Source organism: Monodelphis domestica, chromosome 1 (genome assembly GCF_027887165.1).
Source record: "Monodelphis domestica isolate mMonDom1 chromosome 1, mMonDom1.pri, whole genome shotgun sequence".
NCBI classification, from domain to species: domain Eukaryota; kingdom Metazoa; phylum Chordata; class Mammalia; order Didelphimorphia; family Didelphidae; genus Monodelphis; species Monodelphis domestica.
The window spans coordinates 585,839,460-585,861,469 of NC_077227.1; the positions used below are offsets into that span (position 1 = coordinate 585,839,460).

Sequence of the window (22,010 nt, forward strand, 5' to 3'; positions counted from 1 at the left end):
TATCACTTCTGCCATTTGCAAAGCACCAACCTTGCTTAATAGTGATTTTGTGAAAGTCCTACCTGTGATTGTTCTTATCCAAAAACCACCAGTGTTATATTCCCCAACAGTCAACAGCTTAGAATTTCCCTCTCTTAACATCGATGTCGTTTTATACATTAACTTCAAGAAAATCAAACTCATCACTCCATACACCTAAGAAGAAGCCAGATTGTTGTCAAACCCCAAAATCTGTAGACAGCTGGAAAAAAGAAGTCTCAAGAAAGTCAAGATTATCAAGGGAACAGAGAGGGTGAATGTTGGAACCAAGCTCCCTTCTTGGATTTCCAGTTGTAGAACACAGTCTCCCCCACCTCCTTTGATCAGTCTAGACTAAACAGGGAGAAAGTAACTACCTGAGCCCTCTAGGTAAGGACAAGGAGGTGAGAGTAGTGAAAATGGGGGAAATCTTTTGGGTTTTAAAAGAACAACTTTGCCAAAGAAGCACTGAGCAAAACAAAGGAACCTAGAAGTCATTGAATCTCAATCTCTCTGTCTTTGGCTCTGTCTCTCTCTGTCTGTCTCTCTGTCTCTGTCTCTGTCTGTCTGTCTGTCTGTCTGTTTGTCTCTCTCTCTCTGTCTCTGTCTCTGTCTCTGTCTCTGTCTCTCTCTCTCTCTCTCTCTCTCTCTCTCTCTCTCTCTCTCTCTCTCTCTCTCTCTCTCTCTCTCTCTCTCAGATGGAGGGCAATGAGGGAAGGAGAGAAGGAGGACATTCTCTCAGTTCATCCATCCACTTGCCCCATCATCAGCCTCACAGCTATTTTCTCAGTGGCTGCCCCCTCCACCGCCCCGGCTCTTCTATCCCAGGTCGTGTCCGCTTCCGGTCCCCAAAAGTGGCAATTACATGGTAATCGGAGGAGGGCTGTATGCAATAATAACACCAGGGCGGGCGGGCCGGCAAGCGTAGTTGCCAGGGCAGGCGCTGGGCTCGTCCCCCCAGCGGAGAGCAGAAGGCGAGAAGGAAAAAGCCTGCCCAGGCTGCAGGGGACGGTCGGTTCCACATGGGCAGAACACAACGTGCTTTGTTTGCTCAAGGTAATTGCTCGGCTGGCTCTCGAAAGGAGCTGAATTTCCCGTAAGGTTAACCCTGTGTAGCCAGGGGGAGCATCAATCCGGGTTGCCCCCAACTCATTTCATTGTGTCCTAGACTTCCCAGAGCCCCTAGTCCTAGACTTACAAAACTGAACAGTATCTCTCACGATACTTTCCCCCCTTATTCCATATCCCAATAAAACAATCAACTGTTTGAAATTAAATTACACCGCGCCCAACGCCCCCCCCCCATTGAATTGGGAGTGTTTCATCTTTATGTACGTTTGAAATTAAGTGACACTACCTCCCCCCCCTGCCCCCATTCCTCCTGAACTATTTATTGAAAAATATACTCGGAGTGAGGAGGTAAAAGTCACTACACTTCAAGGTGGCCTGGTAAATGTGTAAAGCACCCGCTTTTACCTCCCTCCAGTAAAAATCCTTCCACTCAGAATCTCCGGACACACACACAGACACACACACGCACACACACACACACACGCACACACACACACACACACACACACACACACACACACACACGCTACACCTGAGGCTAGCCAATATGCTGTTAAAATCCATTCTTAAGACTTCGGCTAACTTTTTCCTAAACCTGTGAATGTAGAGAATTCTCTATTTCCTCATTCTCTCCCCACCCCCAGCCCGCTTCATACACACCTCCAACCACGAATTGCCTCTAAAGTCTGAGAGGAAACACTTGCTAAAAGCTTCAGAGAGAATAGACGGGTCATCTGGGAGGATTTTAAATTCAGAGTTAGCAGAGCGAATGCTCGCCCCCATTGAGACAAAAGACAATGAGTTAATTACATTTTTCCTCCTACTAATTACCTGGGGATTTGAGTAACTGTTCGGTGACGGGGAGTGGAGGGATCCAAAGATGAGAGAAAGATCCCTTCGCAGCCCCAGATTAACAGTCCTAACCTGAAGGGGGGAGGGGAAGAAATCACAGCAGTTTCTAAACTTTTTTTTTTTTCCAGCTAGCCTCACTGCTATCCTGGGGCTATTTTGCTGAATGACTGGCTAAAGATGGTGTTTAAGCCTCACTGTACCTAAGAAAATAAACAAAATAGCTCTTAGCATTCTCCCGAAACTTGTCTACACACACACGCACATGCACAAAATTGACTTTTCATTTGGGAGCTTTACCCTTCTATTTAAAAAACAAACAAACAAACAAAAATAACTGTTCCTAGGAAACATTAAACCCTCCCAGAGGATGGGGCAAGAGGTTTCTCTCCTTTCACTAAAAGGTTACAGGCTTTGTTGGGGTGGGAGGCGAGGGTGAGAGTAGGACTCAGTCTCTGAGAAACCCTGTGCTAGAAATGGGTATGGGGCTGTCGTTTACTCAGTGAAAGGGGACGAGTGTGGGTATGGGAGCCAAAGCAGAGACTAGACATGCACTATCTCTAGCTCCAGGAGAAAATAGCTTTTGTAGTTATTCGGAAAAAGTTTCAAGGCAACGTCGTAGTAAGTGGTCTACCTTCCTCCTGGGAAGGTGATGGAGGAAGGTAGACTTGGGATGCTACCTTCTTCCAGGGTCCAACTTTATCACTTCCTGCCTCTTTCCCTACAACCAGCCCCAAAGTGTGTCAGAAAATTAAACAGGTCTGAAGACGGGAAGGAGGGCTGTTCGCCTTACCTTGAGGCTTGGAGGCCTCCGTGGTGTTTGGAGGGGTCATAGCAATGCAGACGTCTCCCTCTGGAAACTTGTCACACTTAAGCATCTCTGGCCAGTAGAAGCCAAAGAACTGCATGACGGGCTCACAGGAGTCCCGCACAGCCTCGCAGAGCCAGCGGCATGGATAAATGGGCCGGTCCAGGCAGACCGGGGCAAAGAGAGAGCAGAGGAAGACCTGGGTGCCGATGTGACAATTTTTGTTGAGCAGTGGCACCCAGCTGCTCGCCTGCTGCTTCACTTCGGCCATCGTTTCATGCTCCAGCAGGTTGGGCAATACCATCTTCTTGTAACCAACATTGTGGCACAGCCGCAGGTCCACTGGGATGTCCACACACTGAGGGGGCTTGGCATAGAACCGCCCGCTCTGGTAGGAGCCGATGTCCGACTGGAAGCTCACATAGTCATACTCGCTGGCCATGCCACCAGCCCAGAGCCCGGCAGCAAAGGCCACTAGTACCCCCACTGGGGGCCAGCAGCAGCCCCAGGAGTGGTGCGCCCTACCCATCCTTGACCCACACTCAGATCAACTTTGTCACTGCTCTCTCTGGTCTCAGAGAGGTCTCACTGTGCAGAAAGTTTGGAGGCTCCTGCCAGTGATCCTCGGGGACAAAAGAAGCCTCCTCCACCCCTAGCCCCCACCCACACAGTTGCTGAACACTCCTGCCCAACCCAGGAAACCTTGTACTCTTCCTGCTGGGGGTAGGTGGGTGGTGGGCAATGGGTGGGGAGGAGAGGGGAAGGGAGCGGAGGCAATACAGCCCGGTCCGTCCGTCTTTCCCTCCTTCCTTCCCTGGCCCGCGGGGTGAACAGCACCAACTCCCGGAGGCTGCAGGCTGGAGAGTGTGCCCCGTGCTCTTGTTAGAAGAACCCTCAGAGTCTATCCTCTCAGCCAATCAGTTCCGAGCTGCTCCTTTCTGCACTCTTTCCCCCATGTCAGTCACGGTCTCAATTAACCAATCGGTTCACTTGCAAGAGGACTCAGTTTGGTAAAGCTAAATACAAGTCAACACCCCTTAAAACAAAACGAGAGGGGGGAGAGAGAGAGAGAGAGAGAGAGAGAGAGAGAGAGAGAGAGAGAGAGAGAGAGAGAGAGAGAGATCAGATGTCTAATGCTAGAATTAACTGAGTCTTTGCAGAAAAGCAGGAGATTTTAATGATTGACAAACCTTTAAAGTCCCTTCCAGCTTTAAATCTAGGATTCTAGGATTCCTACAGACATCTGAGATTTGGTCCGTTTTCTATTCTTCTTCTAAACCACTGACCTTGGAGCACCAGGCTGCTAACTCAGTTCTAGGTTTTGTTTTCTGCAGCTCCTTGGAAGCCTGGCCACTTCCGAGCTGCCCCAGAGTGTGAGGAGAGAGATATGTGGACAAATATTTTAGAAAGGATGCTGACTATTTCCCAAAAGAACAGTCCTCAGATTTCTCTTAATTCCTCCACTCCAATAACTTTTGAGTTTCTGAAGCCACCTTCTGGTCAGATGTTGGGGGTTAGAGCTGACATGCTTCTTGTTTTGGAAATGTGCCAACTTTCATACAGGACTGGTGAAAGTTTCTCTTAACTAATATTGAAGTTTGCCAGGGGGATTTCAGTGCTCTGTGAAATACTATTTTTGGGTTCATACAAAGAAAATGGAGGAAAAAGATCCCCTGCCTTCAAGGAGTATATATTCTAATGGAGAGATATAATATGCAAAAGTCTGGGTACATAAAAGATATATACAAAAAAAAAAGATGGAAGGTGATATGAAAAGAGAGGGAGGCACTAGCAGTTAAGAAACCAAGAAAGGTTTCTTGCCAAAGTTTGAACTGAGTGTTGAAGAATTCAGAGAAACTGAGTTAAAGATAAGTGGGGACAGCATTCCAGGACACCATGGAGGAATAAAAAAAGATGGAGTACATGTTCAAGAAACTGAAAACTAGGCTGGCATTGCTAGATTGAAGCACATGTAAAGAAGAGTAAAGCATAGATAGGAAAACAAGAAAGGTGGGAAAGTTGTAATTGATGAAGACCTCTAAATGAAAAATTGAATTTATATCTACATGGACCTTTAATATATATGTTCCTCTTGGATCTTTACAACAGCCTTGGGAAGAAGGTTATGCCAGGATTATCATCCCCATTTTACAGATGAAGAAAGTAAGGTCCAATGTGGTTCAGTACTTTGCCTATAGTCACAGTGTCAGAGCAAGAACATGAGACCATGAGTTCAAAACTCTTTCCACTTCACCAGTACATATATATATATATATATATGTGTGTATATATATATATATATACATATATATGTTCCAGTTGAATAAAAGGATTTAGAGCTGGAAGAATCATAGAATTATAGAGTTGGAGCCTTCAGAGGCTATCTAGCACCCCCCTCTACATTTTACAAAAGTAAACAGCAGAGCTTCCAATGCAAACGAGATTTTCTGATAACAAACCCAGCATCCTTTCCACTATAGCATTCTTCTTAGGCATGATGCCACCTCACCTGGCAAAAGGACTCAAGAACCTGAATGACTAAGACAGGCATGGCAGCAATTCAGCCTGGCTCTGTTAGCTTGTTTGCTAAACTCCATAATGCTTCAGGGAAGCTTGGTCTCAACCCCACAGACCTCATTTCTCCTTGGACTGATTCCAAGGAAAACTATGGCACTTGTGTAGCAATCAAGCTCCTTTCTTAAAGAGATAGCACTTCTAATGATACAAATAAGATTCAATTGTTTAGATATGGAGTATTCTAAGTCTTCTTCTGATCAAAGGAATGCTAATCCTGAAATAGTTGCTAATGCTCTATCTCAAGAGTGCATAGGGTCATATTCCTACCTAGCCGTAACTCAGGGACCATTTGGAGAAAAAATATTGTTTGCTTCTGAGATATTTCTCACATTTGGTCTAATGTTAGAACCAAATCAAAATTATTTGCTAAATGAATATTTGAGAGGGATACATTTGTAGATAGATACACTTTTTTCACCAATCTGGGTTTCATTGGACTTTCAATTTTATTTCTCTTCTGTCACCATGGATGATTTTCCCAGCCTTAAATTTCCTGATCAAAAAAAAAAAAAAACTGATCCTGACAATCAGCACCTTACCCCCTACAACTATTTCCATTATAGTATTAAAGTGGTGGGGGGAAATGGAGTAGAGCTTAACCAGAATCAAATCTTAAGGAGTTCTTCAGAACAAGGTATATTCCTCAAGATCCCCAGCTTTTCTTAGGTTTTGTCTCAAAGGCCAATGTAGTCAATGACATACCAGCTAAAATCTTTCTTGAACTTTTGTTCAGGTCTGACACTTCACAACACTCCTATTCCCTTCCAAACATTCTTATTGGCCTAGCACTAGATCTTCAGAGCAGTGGTAGGATGCAATTGTATCAAGGACAAAGGGAGAGGGTCTCTGTGCCCCAATTTTGAAGACTCATCAAGCAATATCACAAAACCTCAAACTCAGGACTATTCTGGATACTTAGGAAACCCCTGTCCTGTTCTAGAAGTCTCCATCCATATGGTCATCCCATTGTTACCAAATATAATTCCCAGTGGTAGAGAACTATCAGCCTATAGCAGGGGTCAGAGGAGGACAGATTAGGGAGGGCTGCATCCTGCTGGATTGACTGGTATGCTTTATCCATAGGGTTGAGGCACCACCATCTTCTTAGGTTTAGGCTTGTAACTTCAGTGTCATCATCAATTTTTAACTCATGCCATTCTCCATATCCAATCTGTCACCAAGTCTTGTCATTTATCACTTGAATAGTCCCTTTCTCTCCACTCATACAATAGCCCTTATCACTTCTTACCTGGACTATTCTCCACGCATCTATCAAAGTGATCTTCCTAAAATACAAGATTGGCCACATCACATCTAGCCCCAACCTTGAAAAACTCCAGTGGGTTTATATTATCTCCAGAATCAAATGTGAACCCCTCTGCTTATCATTCAAAGTATTTTGCAACCTGGCCTATCTTTCTTGCTTTATCACATTTTACTTCCCTGCATATACTCCATTATCCAGCTTCTTGCCCTTCCCCATATAAAACATTCTACTATCCATTCTGTATCTCTTCCCTGGCTGCACCCATGCCCGAAACACTCTCCTTTCTCATCTCTTCCTACTGAGCTGCTTTCAGAATTCAACTGAAATTCCCTCTTCTGCAGGAAGTCTTGCCTCTCTATCCTCCCTCTAGTCCATCCCTCTGAGATTACCTTCCACTTATTCTATCTATATCTTGCATATACCTAGTTATTCACATATTGTTTCCTTCAAATTTGAGCTTTTTGAGGGAATAGACACCGTTCTTACCTTTATTTGTAGCCCTCAGCATTTAGCACAATGCCTGGCATTCAGTAAACACTTACTAGATGTTTGTTGCTTATACATAAAATTGTAATGCTTTAAGAAATAATGAGCAGAGGGAAATTATAAGTAAATAAGGGAAACATAGAATAGTATACCTGCCAGATCTATGGGAAAGGGAAGAATTTAAGACCTGTAAGAGATGGAGAATATTACAAGATATAAAATGAATAATTTTGATTAAATTTAATTTAAAAGGTTTTGTACAAACAAAACCAATGCAACCAAAATTGGAAGGGAAGCAATAAACTTGGGGGGGGGGGATTTTATGACAAAATTCTCTAGTGATTTATCAAATAAGAAATCAAGCCATTCCCCAATTAACAAATGGCCAAGAGATATGAATAGGCAGTTTTCAAATAAAGAAATCAAAACTATCAATAATCACATGAAAAAATGTTCTAAATCCCTCTTGATTTAGAGAAATGCAAAACAAAACAACTCTGAGATACTACCTCATACCTAGCAGATTGGCCAAGATGACAGTAAAGGAAAATAATAAATGTTAGAGAGAATATGGCAAAATTGGGACACTAATACATTACTGGTAGAGTTGTGAATTGATCCAACCATTCTGGAGGGCAATTTGGAATTATGTCCAAAGGGTTTTAATAGATTGTGTGTCCTTTGAACCAACAATACCACTACTAGGTTTGTACCTCCAAATTATAGCCATGTTCTTTGTGGGGGCAAAAAATTGGAAAATGAGAGGTTATGCCTTGATTGGGGAATGGCTGAACAAATTGTGGCATATAATGGTGGTGGAAAACTATTGTGCTATAAGGAATAATGAACTGCTTGATTTCTATAAAAACTGGGAAGACCTCCATGAACTAATGCAGAGTGAAATGAGCAGAACCAGGAGAACATTATACACAGTAACTGAAACATTATGGGATGATCTTGGTCTTTGTAATGTAAATGTAATGTAAGGGACTTTGCTACTAATGTAATGCAATGATCTAGGACAGTCCTGAGGGATTTATGAAAAAAAAATGCTATCCACATAGAGAGAAAGAACTGTGGGAGTAAAAACACAGAAGAAAATCATATGATTTATCACTTGTTTATATGAGTATAGGATTTGGGATTTGGGTTTTAAAAGATTACTCTATTACAAAAATGAATAATATGGAAATAGATATTGAGTAATAATACCTATATAACAGTGGAATTGCTTGTCAGCTTCAGGAGGTGGGTGAGGGAAGAGAGGAGGGAGAGAACATGAATCATGTAACCATGGGAAAATACTTAAAAAATTTTTAAAATTTTAAAGAAATAATGAGCAGGATATAATCAGAAAAACCTGAGAAGAGTTCTATGAACTGATGTAAAATGAAGTGAAAAGTGGGAAATTGTTGTGTATAGTAATGATGATCAATTGTGAAAGACATGGCTACTTTGATCAGTACAATAATCCAAGACAATTCCAAAACACTCATGATTTAAAAAAGCTATCTACCCCCAGAGAGAGAACTGAGGAATTCTGAAGTACCATGCAATTGAAGTATCATTTTTTCACTTTATCTTCTTGCTTTGTTGCAACATAGCTAATATGGAAATATGGTTTGCATGATTTCACATATATAATTGATGTTATACTGTTTGCTTTTGAGGGACTAGAAGGAGAGAATCTGGAACTTGAATTTTTTTAATGACTATTATAAATAAATAAATAATACATTGAAAAATAAGGTATATGCTTATTGCTTGATTGATCAATACTCTTCATTTTAATATGTCTACTTTCTTAATTAATGAGATCATAACTGCAAAGCACTTAGAATAGTGTCTTGCATAGAATAGGTGCTTAGAATAAGTGTTTATTCTCTTTGTGAAGATGTAAAAATTTTCTAACATAAGAAAACATAAGGGCATCTTTCCTAACAGTGAGAGTTGTTCCAAAAGAGTGGACTGTGCATACCATTTGACCCAACAATACTACTACTAGATCTGTATCTCAAAAAATAGGAGAAAAGGACCTGCTTGGACTAAAATATTTGTAAGAGGTTTTTTTGTGTTAGCAAAAAACTAAAAACTGAAAAAATGTTCATCAGTTGGGGAATAGCTAAACAATTTGTGGTATGTACTTGTGACAGGATCCTATTGTAATCTGTATTCTATACGTCACCAAAGAAGGAACTGACAGAGTCTGAATGTTGATTGAAGCATACCATTCTTCACATTATTTCCTCCATGAATTTTTCTCTAATGTAAGTGATATGTACCTTCTTGCAAAACATGATGAACATGGAGATGTGTACTGTATGATAACACATGTGCAACCTTATTACCTGCCATCCTGTGGAGAGGAGACAGGTGGAAGGGAGGGAGAGAATATAGATAGCAAAATGTCAGAAAATAATTATTAAAAATGGTATCCACATGTAATCTGGGATGGGAATTTTTTTTAAAGAGTGGAGTACCTGGGTGGGAGAAAGTTCACCATCACTGGTGGTCTTCAGGCAATCTAAACAACCTCTCATTAGGATAAAATCTTGGTTAAGTCTAGGCTGCCTTGCAGATCTTGAAAATTCTATGATTCACAATGAATTGCCACATTGCATTGCTCAATTTTTGTATGTAGAAGTTCAGTTTTTTTTGTTCCTTAGTAGAGGATGGGGGTGGGGGGAATGATGAGAAAGGTAGAGAGAAGGGAAGAGAGGAGAAAGAATATTTACAGATGGTTCTATGGGATTATATTGACCTAGAATCAGTTATTCCTCATTCCTGGGCCCCAGTTTCTTCAACTGTAAAATAAAAGAGTTGGATCTGATAATTTTGAGATCTCAACTAGAGGTTAGATTCCATAACTCTAAATTCTGGGGGATTTTCTTTTATGTTGATAGAGAATTCCAAATTTGAGAATCAAGCCCTTTCTCCTCTTTGGGATGATGGGGGAGAGAGAAAGAAGGAAGGAAGAGAGGGGAGGAGGGAGAAAGGAATGATGGAAAGAGGAAGGAAAGAAAAAGAAGAAAGAAAGAACTTTAAACTTGAAGTTTTGTTCATTTCAAATGAGGTTCCAATCTTTCCCATATTGTTAACTGTTAAGTCAGAGAGTCAGGAGCTCAGAAACAGACATACTTATGCTTCCTAAGGAAAGTTGTAGATATCATTAATAAAAGGTTCAGGGGAGGCGAGGAAAAGGATGAGGAATCCTTTCTATCACAATGGGAGATGTCCTAGTATTGTCTCCAGAGTGGCAGGAGAAGCAAAAGAAGACCTTTTACATCCAGTAGGACAGATCAGCCACCTCTTTCAACTTTGGGAAGCTCTAGGAAATCAAAAATGAAGCAGCACATGCTTCAGTGACAGGAGGCCCATAAATCTTCCAGGATGGCTGCAGGGAGGAGACTAGGAGCCTAGATGCATTCCCCACAGAGCCTGGTGCTTGTTTACCTAACCTGTTCACGGCAGGGAAGTGCCCTGGCCTCCACTGGCCTTTCTCAAAGGACCTAGCTATGGTGGGAGGGCAGAGGAGTGGGATTTGGGGGGCAAAAATGTGTTGCTCTGTTTCTCACCCATCACCCTACCAGGGATACATTTCATCCCAATGGCCATGGAAGCAAGACTGTCTACAGGATGTGACTGAAGGAATACTTCAAGAGCCTACCACTACCACCACCACCACCACCACCACCACCACCACCACACACACACACACACACACACACACACACACACACACACACACACACACACACACACACACACACAAATGCAAATATACACTGATCTTCTCCCACACCATCATTCATGGTTGAAATGACACCAGAATCATTATTTTGGATCTAAGTCTGAGACATGCTCCTTATATTATAACTCTACTCCCACCCCTACTCCTTGCTAAGAAGTAATCCACTAAGACATAATCAGCAATTTACACTCCAGGCTAGAAAAATTTAAGGAGTTGATTCAGGCAAGTAGTCTACTGAGTAAGTTTTGATAGAGAAAACAGTAGGAAGATAGGTCTTGACCCCAAAGCAGGGGAATGAATGGGGGGGTGGGGTCATGGATGACATGGACTGGGGGACTGAGGATGCACTGAATAGCAAGGTAAAAGGAACCTTATCTACACCACAAACTTTTATTTCCACAACCCTAAATATGGATAGTATCTATATGACAATGCTCTGAGTACAGTCTCTGTTCTCATAACTTATCCTCATCTTGAAACAAAGAGACACTAGCAAATGAGAGAATCAGCATGGCACAGGGAAGAAAGCACTTGCTTGGGAGTTAGGAGATCAGAGTGCTGGGACTGACTTGACTCAGGTTAATATAATTCCACTATTAGGTGTATTTCCTAAATGATCAGTGGAAAAGGAAAATAATTTATATGTCCTAAAATATTTATAATAGCTCTCTTTGAGGTAGCAAAGAATTAGAAATTCAGGGAATGCCCATCAATTGGGGAATGGCTAAACAAGTTATGGCATATAATTATAATAGAATACTACTGTGCCATAAGAAATGACAACTTTAGTTTTTAAAAAAAAAAGGAAATGGGAAGACCTGGGTTCACTTCTAGTCTCAGACACTTTCTAGCTGTATGATCCTGGACAAGTCACTTAACCCCAATTGCCTAGCCTTTTGTCAGCCTGTCTTAGAATTGATACTAAGAAAAAAAGTTTTAAAAATGTTAAGAAAAAAGATGGAAAGACCAATATGAAATTGGGAGGAGTGAAAAATGAGCAGCATCATGAGAACATTATATATGGCCACTGAAATGTTATTTGAAGAATGACTTGTTTATGCTCCCCTCTAGAGAAAGAATTGATAAATAGAAAAAGCACGTTATAGTTTTATATATACTTCTATCTTTTTGTCAAATGATGCCTTTTCTAGTTTGGGAGGAGAGGTAGGGAAAGAGGGATATACCTAGGAATTTTAATATAACAAACAAATAAATATATAAATGGAATTTTTAAATCTACTGTATAATCAGTGCATTGCTGATGAAGTTGTGAACTCATTCAACCATTCTGGAGGGCAATTTGGAATTATGCCCAAAGAAATTATAAAATATTGCATATCTTTTGTTCTAGTAATACCACTACTAGGTCTGTAACCCAAAAAGATAAAAAATGAGAAAGGATCTGTTTCTACAAAAATAATTAAATTATATTAAAATATATATTTGATCCTAAAGGCAAAAAGGAGTCAATGGAATAGTCTTAATTTAGTCTCAAAATAGCTTACTAGAAGGGATCTATAAAAGCTCTACTTTACACACACAGACAGAAGGATACACATAGCTCCCAAAGGTCAGAAATCTTCCAGGAGCATACATCATTCAGATACCCTATTTACAAAAATAATCTAGTTGTGGAAGGTTCAGGGTGGGAGGCGGGGGATTATACTTCTACCAAGAAATTAAACTCTACAAGGTACTCATAGTGTTTCCAAAGAAGCTCTTAAGGAAATACCTGGACAGATTAAGACAGATAAGCACCAGCTCCATCTCTTCCTTTGCTTGATTCTGAGTTAAACTGAACTGCCATTTTAAAAATGTTCCCAATATACAGTGACATAAGCAACCATCTTTTTTTTTTATTAATATATTTTATTTGATCATTTCCAAGCATTATTCGTTAAAGACATAGATCATTTTCTTTTCCTCTCCCCCACCCCCCATAGCCGACGCGTAAGTCCACTGGGCATTAGATGTTTTCTTGATTTGAACCCATTGCTTTGTTGATAGTATTTGCATTAGAGTGTTCATTTAGAGTCTCTCCTCTGTCATGTCCCCTCAACCTCTGTATTCAGGCAGTTGCTTTTTCTCGGTGTTTCCACTCCCATAGTTTATCCTTTGCTTATGAATGGTGTTTTTTTCTCCTGGGTCCCTGCAAGTTGTTCAGGGACATTACACCGCCACTAATGGAGAAGTCCATTACGTTCGATTATACCACAGTGTATTAGTCTCTGTGTACAATGTTCTCCTGGTTCTGCTCCTCTCGCTCTGCATCACTTCCTGGAGGTTGTTCCAGTCTCCATGGAACTTCTCCACTTTATTATTCCTTTTAGCACAATAGTACTCCATCACCAACATATACCACAGTTTGTTCAGCCATTCCCCAATTGATGGGCATCCCCTCATTTTCCAGTTTTGGGCCACCACAAAGAGCGCAGCTATGAATATTTTTGTACAAGTCTTTGTGTCCATTATCTCTTTGGGGTACAGACCCAGCAGTGCTATGGCTGGGTCAAAGGGTAGATATTCTTTTGTCGCCCTTTGGGCATAGTTCCAAATTGCCCTCCAGAATGGTTGGATCAATTCACAACTCCACCAGCAATGAATTAATGTCCCTACTTTGCCACATCCCCTCCAGCATTCATTACTTTCCTTTGCTGTAATGTTAGCCAATCTGCTAGGTGTGAGGTGATACCTCAGAGTTGTTTTGATTTGCATCTCTCTGATTATAAGAGAGCAACCATCTTTTATATAGGGTTTATGTAAGCGTATAACACCTTCCAATATAGTTCAAATCTTACCTCAGACATTTAGTAGATGTGTGACTGACTTAGTTTCCTCAACTATAAATTGGGGGTAAATATAGTATCTACCTCCCAGAAATGTTTTGAGAAATAAACGAGCCAATATTTGTAAAGTGCTTAGTGCTATGCCTGTCACACAAGGAAGGCTCTTAAAAAAATCCTTACCTGTTATCTTATCAATACTACATATTATTTACAAGGCAAAAGAGTAGAAAGGTTGAGGCAGTGGGGGTTAAGTGACTTGTCCAGGGCCACACAACTAGGAAGTGTATGAGGCCAGATTTGAACCTAGGCATGGCAGGCTCTCATTAAATACTTCTTTCCTTCTTCCTAGAAATAGAAAACTACCACAACATCAGGAACTATGCATTCTAGTCCAACTCTGACACTAGTTAACATTGAATAAATCACTAGTTCTGTGGGACTCAGTTTTCTTCTCTAAAAAATTAGGTGGTTGGATTAGGAGCTTTTCCAATTCAAAAAGCCTGTAAGTCTGTGGCCCTTGTTCTCCCTTCTGTCTATGATTTTAGAATATTCATGTTGTTCTGTCCCTTGTATTACTACTAAGTCAACAATGATTTAATATTTAATATCTGCATTTTTAAGAACATTGCTTTTTATCAAATCCTTCATAACATTGGAGGAAAAAGCCTCCTCAAAACCTAATTTATTCAATAAGGATTTTTTTTTGCTTTTTGCTTTTTTATTACAGTCTAGACCACCAAATTGCTTACAACACCATATAAAGCCTCATAAATAACAACTTCCCAAACAGAAACACTAAGCCTTGGAGCTTTTTTTCTGAGTCTTACATTAACTCCTCCAATGTGAAGGCTTTTCCAATCATTTCAGTCCATAAATATATAACTAGCTGCTTCTTAAATTACAGTATAATCCTTTATACTATCATTTATGTTTTATTTTATTGCCATTATCCTTGGCCCCTTGAGAGGAGAATAAAATATTCTTTTTGAAATTTGAAATCCTGTAGCATTTGCCATAATTGTAACGGACCCTACTTTTCCAGCATCTAGGTTTAACTTTAACCTGTCTGGAATTGCTACTGAATTATTGAGTATTTCTGGTCTGTTCCTTTTAACCTTGACCTCTCTCCCACTCCTGTCTTGGAAAAGCAGGAGATACAGTTAAGAGAATCCTAGCCACATCCAAATATGTACCTCATTCTGTAAATTTCATACATCACACTTCAATCTCGGGGGATGGAGAGCATTCTTCATATTTAGGCCTTTGGAATCATGGTTGGTCATTACATTGATTGGAATTATTGTCTTCCAGAGATGTTCATTTTACCATCTGTTGTTGATTTTAAAATGTTGCTCTAATTACTCTTTAAATTGTTCTCCGTGTTCTTCTCACTTTGCTCCATATCAATTCATACTAGTTTTCCCCAGTTCCCCTAAATTCATTTCTTTCATCATTTTTTATAGCATAGTAATATTCCATTACATTCAAATGCCATAATTTGTTCAGCCATTCCCCAATTCATGGAGATGGCCAATATGGGAATTTGTTTTGCTTGAGTATGCATACTTGTTATAAAGGTTTTCTTTTTCTTTTTTTTTTCAAATGTGTAAGGGGCTGGGGAGTGAGAGGGAGTGAAAAATCTCATTCAGTCATCTCATATTTATTTAACATCTATATTCTAGGCACTGTGTGAAGTTCTAGAGATTTTTTTTAAAAAGAAAAAATATGTCCTCATGCCAATGAGTTCATAAGCTACTGTGATTGAAAGAAATAGAATTGAATTTAAGAAAAAGAAAAGAATGCAGGAATAGTACTCAGGTCATCTGGACATTAGTCATGATGCTTATATAATTATATCTCCCTAGACTCAGTTTCCTCTTCTATAAATTGATTGGTTGGAGTCAATATTCTTTAAATTAATTTCCAATTTTATGATATAAAAGCTCTATAATTCAGTTGTAACTCACCTCTAAGCCTCAGTTTCCTTTTCTGTAAAAGAGAACTTAGTGTTTTCTAAAATCCCTTCCTAACAGTCTGGGTTTCTGCCTAACTGGAATCAAACTAGTGCAGATAAGTAGGCTAAATTTAGCCTGAGGTAGGAATGATAGAAGAGGAGTGTCTGTGGTCACTAATGTGGGTAGTTAAGATACATTGGAAACAGATTTTGCTAGCTGAAGAAGTCAAGGAACTAGGAAACTAGGATATTCCACTCATGATGGAGAAGACAGTGAGTCAGTTTCTGAACCTATTGGAGAGGCTGGCAAGTGAGCCTGGGGCCAGAGATAACAAAGATCTAGACAAGATGGTGAAGAAGTTATAGTTAAACAATAGGAGTAAGGTCTAAAAATGACATCAGGAAGCAAGAAATAGGACAATTCCTCCTCTTAGCCCCAAGTCTCCGAAGGTGGAGTGTATGACATGCTCAGGGAGGACTAGCTCCTCTGATGTGAAATCTGGCTGAGCCTTTTTATAGCTGTTCATCCACTTTTGGTCTAACTCACCTGTGACTCCAAAAAGCTGTAGCATTCACAGTGACCACACTTCAGTAAAACAGACTAGGGAGACAGGCTAACTCATTTTTAGGGTAACAGACAAGCTTCAAACCTATTAGTGAGTTAAGGGAATGTCTACCTCAACCATGTGAAGACTTCCCCCAGTGGAATGAGAACAATTTGTTCTAAGGCTAATGTATGGAGTACTTAAAGCTTAGTCAAACACAGAGGACATGGATGTCCTCCACTGCATCCTGGGCCATCACCAGTCCTCTTGACTTCTGTCTTGCAATTGGACTTTGATGACTCTGGAAGAGATTGTGAGGCTTATGACTTCATGCAACTCTGCCACACTTAAATATGACTTATGAGCAAATCAAAACATCACCCAATGATGTTGGTCCTCTTTGAAAACAAAGGATGGTATGAGAGAAGCCTTAGAGAGGGCACCAAGATGTGTGGTAGTCTAAGAAAAAGGGGTTGAAGAGAAAGAAAATAGGAGTGACACTTTATTTTTTCTTTTTTAAACCCTTACCTTCCATCTTAGAATCAATTATTAGTTCCAAGGCAGAAGAGTGGTGAAGGCTAGACAATGGAGATTAAGTGACTTGCTCAGGGTCACACAGCTAAGAAGTATCTGGGGTTAGATCTGAACCCAATACTACTCATCTCTAGACTTGGCCTTCAATCTTTTGAGTCACCAAGCTGCCCCCAGGAGTAACACTTTCAAAGGCCTCTACAACTGATGAGTACAAAGGACACGTATAAATGTGGTGATGCTGTCGAGAGAAAATCAGATATCAGTAAGCAATGGAAAAGGTAGATGAGAGGAAGAGACCTAGGATTCTAGAATTGATAGGTCTGAAACCAGATGAGATCTTAAAGATTTTCCAGTCTAATCTACTCATTTTAGAAATGAGGAATGTGAAGCCCAGATAGGTGGAGAAACTTGTCTAAAGTCACACAGCAAGTTAGAAGCAAATTAGAATTCAAAAGCAGGTCCTATTCTAAATCCCCTGGATCTTTCTACTGTACCACATTAGAGGAGGGTCCAGAGTAAGCCTTCGAAATGAAGAACAAAAGAAGATAAATACTGGCAAAGGTCAGTTAATTATGGGGCCAGGGGAGAGGGGTAGCCAAAATAGGTTCAGCTAGTGCAAGTATTTCTTCTACTAGCAATCTGTCCCTAGCAGATCTAGACGTCTCAAGTCCAACAAATCCATAGGGGTGTGGAAGAGATGGGAGAAAGGCTCATGTACAGTCAACCTGGGAAGATGAGATATACAGAGGACATATTACTGAATGACCTAACCATCTGCTTTCCTTTTCCATTTTAGAAAATATATTTCCTCCATCCCTCATCTGAGCTACCATCAAGACAAGGGCAAAATATTAAAACTCTAGGAAGAGTGCCAAATGATAGTCTTCAAGGGAGCCCTCACTGTGCTTGCCCCTGTTGGAATCCCATCCATCCTTCAAGACCTAGTTCAAATGCAGCCTGCTCTATGAAGCAGTCAGAAATATGTATTTCTTCAACAGACATGTTCTCAAACCTTTACCATGTGCTTTCAACTTAGGAAGGAGGGATTTACTTCCCTGGTTTTTTTTTCTTAGCAGTATGGGTCACTGCACATCGTTCCTTGTTATTCCTTTTCCCCTCCCCTCGACATCACCCCACCTCTACTCTGGATTCCACTTCAACTTGTAATAGCTGGGTCTGAACTCAGCAAGCCGAGGAAGAAGAGGCAAGGGGGCTCTGATGTGGTAGAGGAGCCCACCTTTAGATCTGGAAGGGACCTCTAAGATTCTATAGTTCAATCTCTTCATTTTATAAAAGAAGAAAATCAGGCTAAAGAATTTACTTGCCCTTAGCTGCACAGTTAGGAAAAGTGGTAGATCAGGGATTCAAACCTAGTTTCTTTCCATTATACCACACATGTTGGTACATATTGTAATAGTGATAATTCCCATAATGGACTCTATGTTTTCCACCAGTCTATCAATGTAAGTTGCAGGGTGCTCGTTCTTTTCCTGCAACATCTTGTCAAATTTGCTCCAAGCATTTGGTTTTGAGCAAAAAGACTTTATTGCTTGCAGAAGGTCTTCTCTGCATCTCTAAGTATGAGAAGTTAGCCAGTCTAGCGAAATCAAAGTCCTCCTGTTCTTGTGCCCTAGGCCTGTCTGTTAAGCTCTCATCTTGCCTGGTCTTCTCTACAAACTGCCACTGTTCATGGGGGGTAAATACCTCTCCCATAATCAAATCAATATCATCAAAATCGGTTTCAAAGATTTTGAAGGCACGTTTCAGCTCTTTAACACATTTATAGGGCTCATTTATGAATTTCGGAAATCATTTTTTTCAGGGAGTCCAAGTCTTGGGCTGTGAAAGACTTGTGTACTTTAGAGTGTAACACACCAGCTTCATCAGTAATTTATGTCACACACGAAGAGGCAGGATTTTATGAGCCCCTATGACCTCAGTTGATGTGTTTTCCTGTCTGGTATTGTCCTCTGTCTTGTCAGATACCTTGTCCTTAGCCATAGTGTCATTTGTCTTGTTTGTATCTTTCCCTGAAGCAACTCTGTCCCCACCCATATCTTTAACTGTTTCATCCCCTTCCCTAGCATTGTCCTTTTCTCTTTTAGCCAAATATTCATTGCACATTTTCTGAACCAAGTCTTCTAATTTGTTGTCCAATACAAGTATTTGTGCAGCCTTCCTAGGTGTTAGCATCCTTAGAACAGTTCTTAGGTAAGAGAGGGTCTGGATGGTGGCCATGAGGATCATGTAGACTTGAGTAACCACCTGCCAAACTACAGCATTTGAGAATGGTATCATGGTGATGAATGATGTGGTGTTAGTTATTAGTTGTACCGTATCCATCATGACACTGGTCACAATATTGTAAATAATATAATACACCCAGTAAATCACTAATGCCATTAGCACAAATGCCCAAAACATCAATTGCAGCATCATGCTTTCTTTTCCAAGCTCCTCTGTCCTAGCCCTTCAAAATATGGCTACCAACTGACAACCTCCTTTCAATTGCCTGGGATGGATTCTGGCTTTTCCTGGAGTGCTGAATTGTAATGGCGAGGGGAACTTAAAAGATGAAGGAACCAGAGAGCAGCTGTTTTGGGGAACTGAGTTCTGTGTGACACTTCCTCTTTCTTTCTACTGAGCTAAGCAGCCACTAATGGAGTCAATCAAACTAGAGGGTAAGTCTACTCCCCGCAACTTTCCTTCTAAATTTGATGGATGGAAATTCCCCTTCTATTACATAAACTCTGAATCAATTTCTGTTATAATTCAAAATATCTAATTTATTTTGAAAAGAAGGGCAAGGGCAGAGGGAAAAGAGGAAAGTCCCTACTATCTCTTTTCTATGGCAACTTTTGAGGGCTTGACCAAAACTCTCTCCAGGGAATATGGCTCTGAATTTTCTCCTAAGGAAAAGAAAATATAGTCTCTATTCCAAAGATTGTCTTCAGTTGGGCATGAAGAATTTCATTCAGTTCAGTTCAGGCAAAGGGATTTGAGATGAATACTTCTCCTATCCTGCTCCCTTAGAGTCCTAGATAAGAAGAACAGAAATTTCTCTCTGGCTCCAACTGTTTTGAACTTGGAACTCTCCCATCCCTAGCAGGTCCTCCGAATGTTCCATTTGCCCCTCCTAGAGCATCTTCTTCAAATTTAAGATTTCCTTTGCTTTTGGCCATTCCCTTATTCACAATATGGAATACAAAGGCAGAGACTCTTCTTTCCCTCCCACTCCTCTTCTGCTTCAGACTAGTAAGGAGTTATGGCAATACTTTATCCCATTCTCTGAACCACATGGTTCCATAGTCAAGTGTAAAGGCTATTTTCTCTCATAGCCAATGGTTAAATTCTACCTCTTGCCTTCAGAATTGGCATCCAGATAGAAGACTATAAGCTACTGCCACTTGTGCCTGCAGGAAGATGTGGGTACTCTCTTACTCTTCAGGCCTTTAGGAAAGAAGTCTACCAATCTGACAGTCAGTCAATCAATAAATATTAAGCACCTAGCATGTGCCAGGCACTGTCCTTAGCGCTGAGAGTTGCATTGGAGGCGGGGGAAAGGAACTATGTGCATTGACCCAGACTGCTGAGAAAAAAAAAACAACAGGGAAGCAAATACCCCCTTCCTAAGTTGAAAGGGCATGATAAAGGCTTGAGAACATGACCCTCGCTCTCCAAGTCCTTTCACTCTCTCAGCTTGTCTCTGACACGTAATATTTTCATTGTTCCAAGGATAACTAGCCTCGGAACGTGAGATCCGTGGGCTGTGCAGAACACTGTCTCCCACCCATTATTCTCTGGCAGAGGAATGCTTCTGGTGGAGTCAGACTTCAAGGTATACCTGGGGGGTGGGGGCCTTAGGGCACAGAGAGAGGGCTAGCAGAAACAGACAGCACAGTTCACTGCAGATTTGAGCTATAAGGTAGGAAGAATGGGGAGTGAGAGATGAGTTCAGGCAGGTAAGATCCAATAGGCCTGACTCTTCTCCTTACATGCCTTCATCAGCCTATTCATCCTTGTCATCCACATTCACTTGCCACCTTTCCACTTCTGAACCTGACAGACTTCCCAAAGGACTCTCTGACATCCTTTCTCTTGGTCCAAAAATGCTTTCCTAAATCAATACCATCCATAACCGGCCCCTGAAACCATTCTTCCTCTTCTGCTACCTGAAAAACTATTCCCTCCACTGGCTCTGCAAATTCCATAAGGACAGTTCATCCTTCTTATGGGTTTTCTTGAGAGTGTCTTACAAGACTACAACATTGACAGATCCAGAGTCCTATGACTGTGAGGCTGAGGGCAAGTAACTTCTTTAACTTTAACAAGTAACTTCTGATTTTCTTTTATAAAATGAAGAGATTATTCTATATGATCTTAAAAGTACCTTCCAGATCTACAATCACTCTGAGTTAAGAAGGCTTTCAAAGGTGATCGTATGAGACAGGTTGGTGTAGAGTCTCTCCTCACAAATCTTCAGATTAAAAGTGTTCCCCTCTTCCAAGGTCAGACTCAAGGAGCATAATAGAATATATTAGTTGTCCTGGTTGTATGGTGTATTTGTTGGCCCTCCCCTATCCATCTCCCTTCTCCAATTCTCCCTCCCTCCTCCTGCTCCATTCAGTGCTACCTCTCTAAGGACAATGGCAGCAACTGAGATGATTTTTACCAAATGACTGATTTTAGTTCATTAGGCAAGAGGCAGGACCACCAAAGAATGTCTTCTCAGGGCTGCAGATGGGAAAATCTCATGAACCCAATGACAAAGGGGTATTCTCCAGGGTCTAGTGATTCAGTTGCAGGGTTAGGAGCATATAAAAGTGGCTTGTAACAGATCCCTAGGCTCAAACTCTACCTGAGATATCTATGTGCTTCCAATTCTGGATTATTCTCCCTGAAAGGACTCAGGAAAGTTTTGAAGCTCAGGTACAAGCCACTCTGAGAATATCAAACCACAAAGCTTGTTTCAAACTCAAAACACTCTCCTGAGAACAATTAGCTAATGCCAGCATCATTTCATCTTTATTCTTTCAAGGGTATTTGTGGATGTCTTTAAAGGAAGGAAGGATACACACAGGTGAACATACAACTTGACTTAACAAGGCTGGAGTGATAATCCACTAACATGGATTCAAACTATAAACAAGTCCTCTGGTCCTCTGACCATTGTTTCTTGCCCTTCACTCCTTGACATTTGCTTCTGCTATAGAAAACCTGTGCCCTGAGATGTTTGCAAGTACCAGAAATAAGAATCAAAATCAGAATAACTAGCATTTACAGAACACTGTAAGGTTTGAAAAGTGCTTTATGAGTATCTCAATCCTTTCAACAAATCTGTAAGGTAGTAGGTGCTATTATTAT

General features: G+C 40.8%; 1 protein-coding gene and 1 long non-coding RNA gene across 2 annotated transcripts in view; one reads left to right on the plus strand and one right to left on the minus strand.

The window, feature by feature from the left end:
* SFRP1 (secreted frizzled related protein 1) overlaps positions 1–3,656 on the minus strand; it is an 83,056-nt gene extending 79,400 nt beyond the window's left edge. The window contains exon 1 of the mRNA XM_007476947.3: positions 2,732–3,656. Within this exon, the coding sequence (XP_007477009.2) occupies positions 2,732–3,275 (544 nt within the window). The 5' untranslated portion in view covers positions 3,276–3,656. The remainder of the gene's footprint in view (positions 1–2,731) is intronic.
* LOC107651706 (uncharacterized) lies at positions 900–17,657 on the plus strand. The gene is made up of 2 exons (XR_001628556.2): positions 900–1,074; positions 17,443–17,657. It is a non-coding gene; the product is annotated as an uncharacterized LOC107651706 (long non-coding RNA).
* Positions 17,658–22,010: the final 4,353 nt, after the last annotated feature.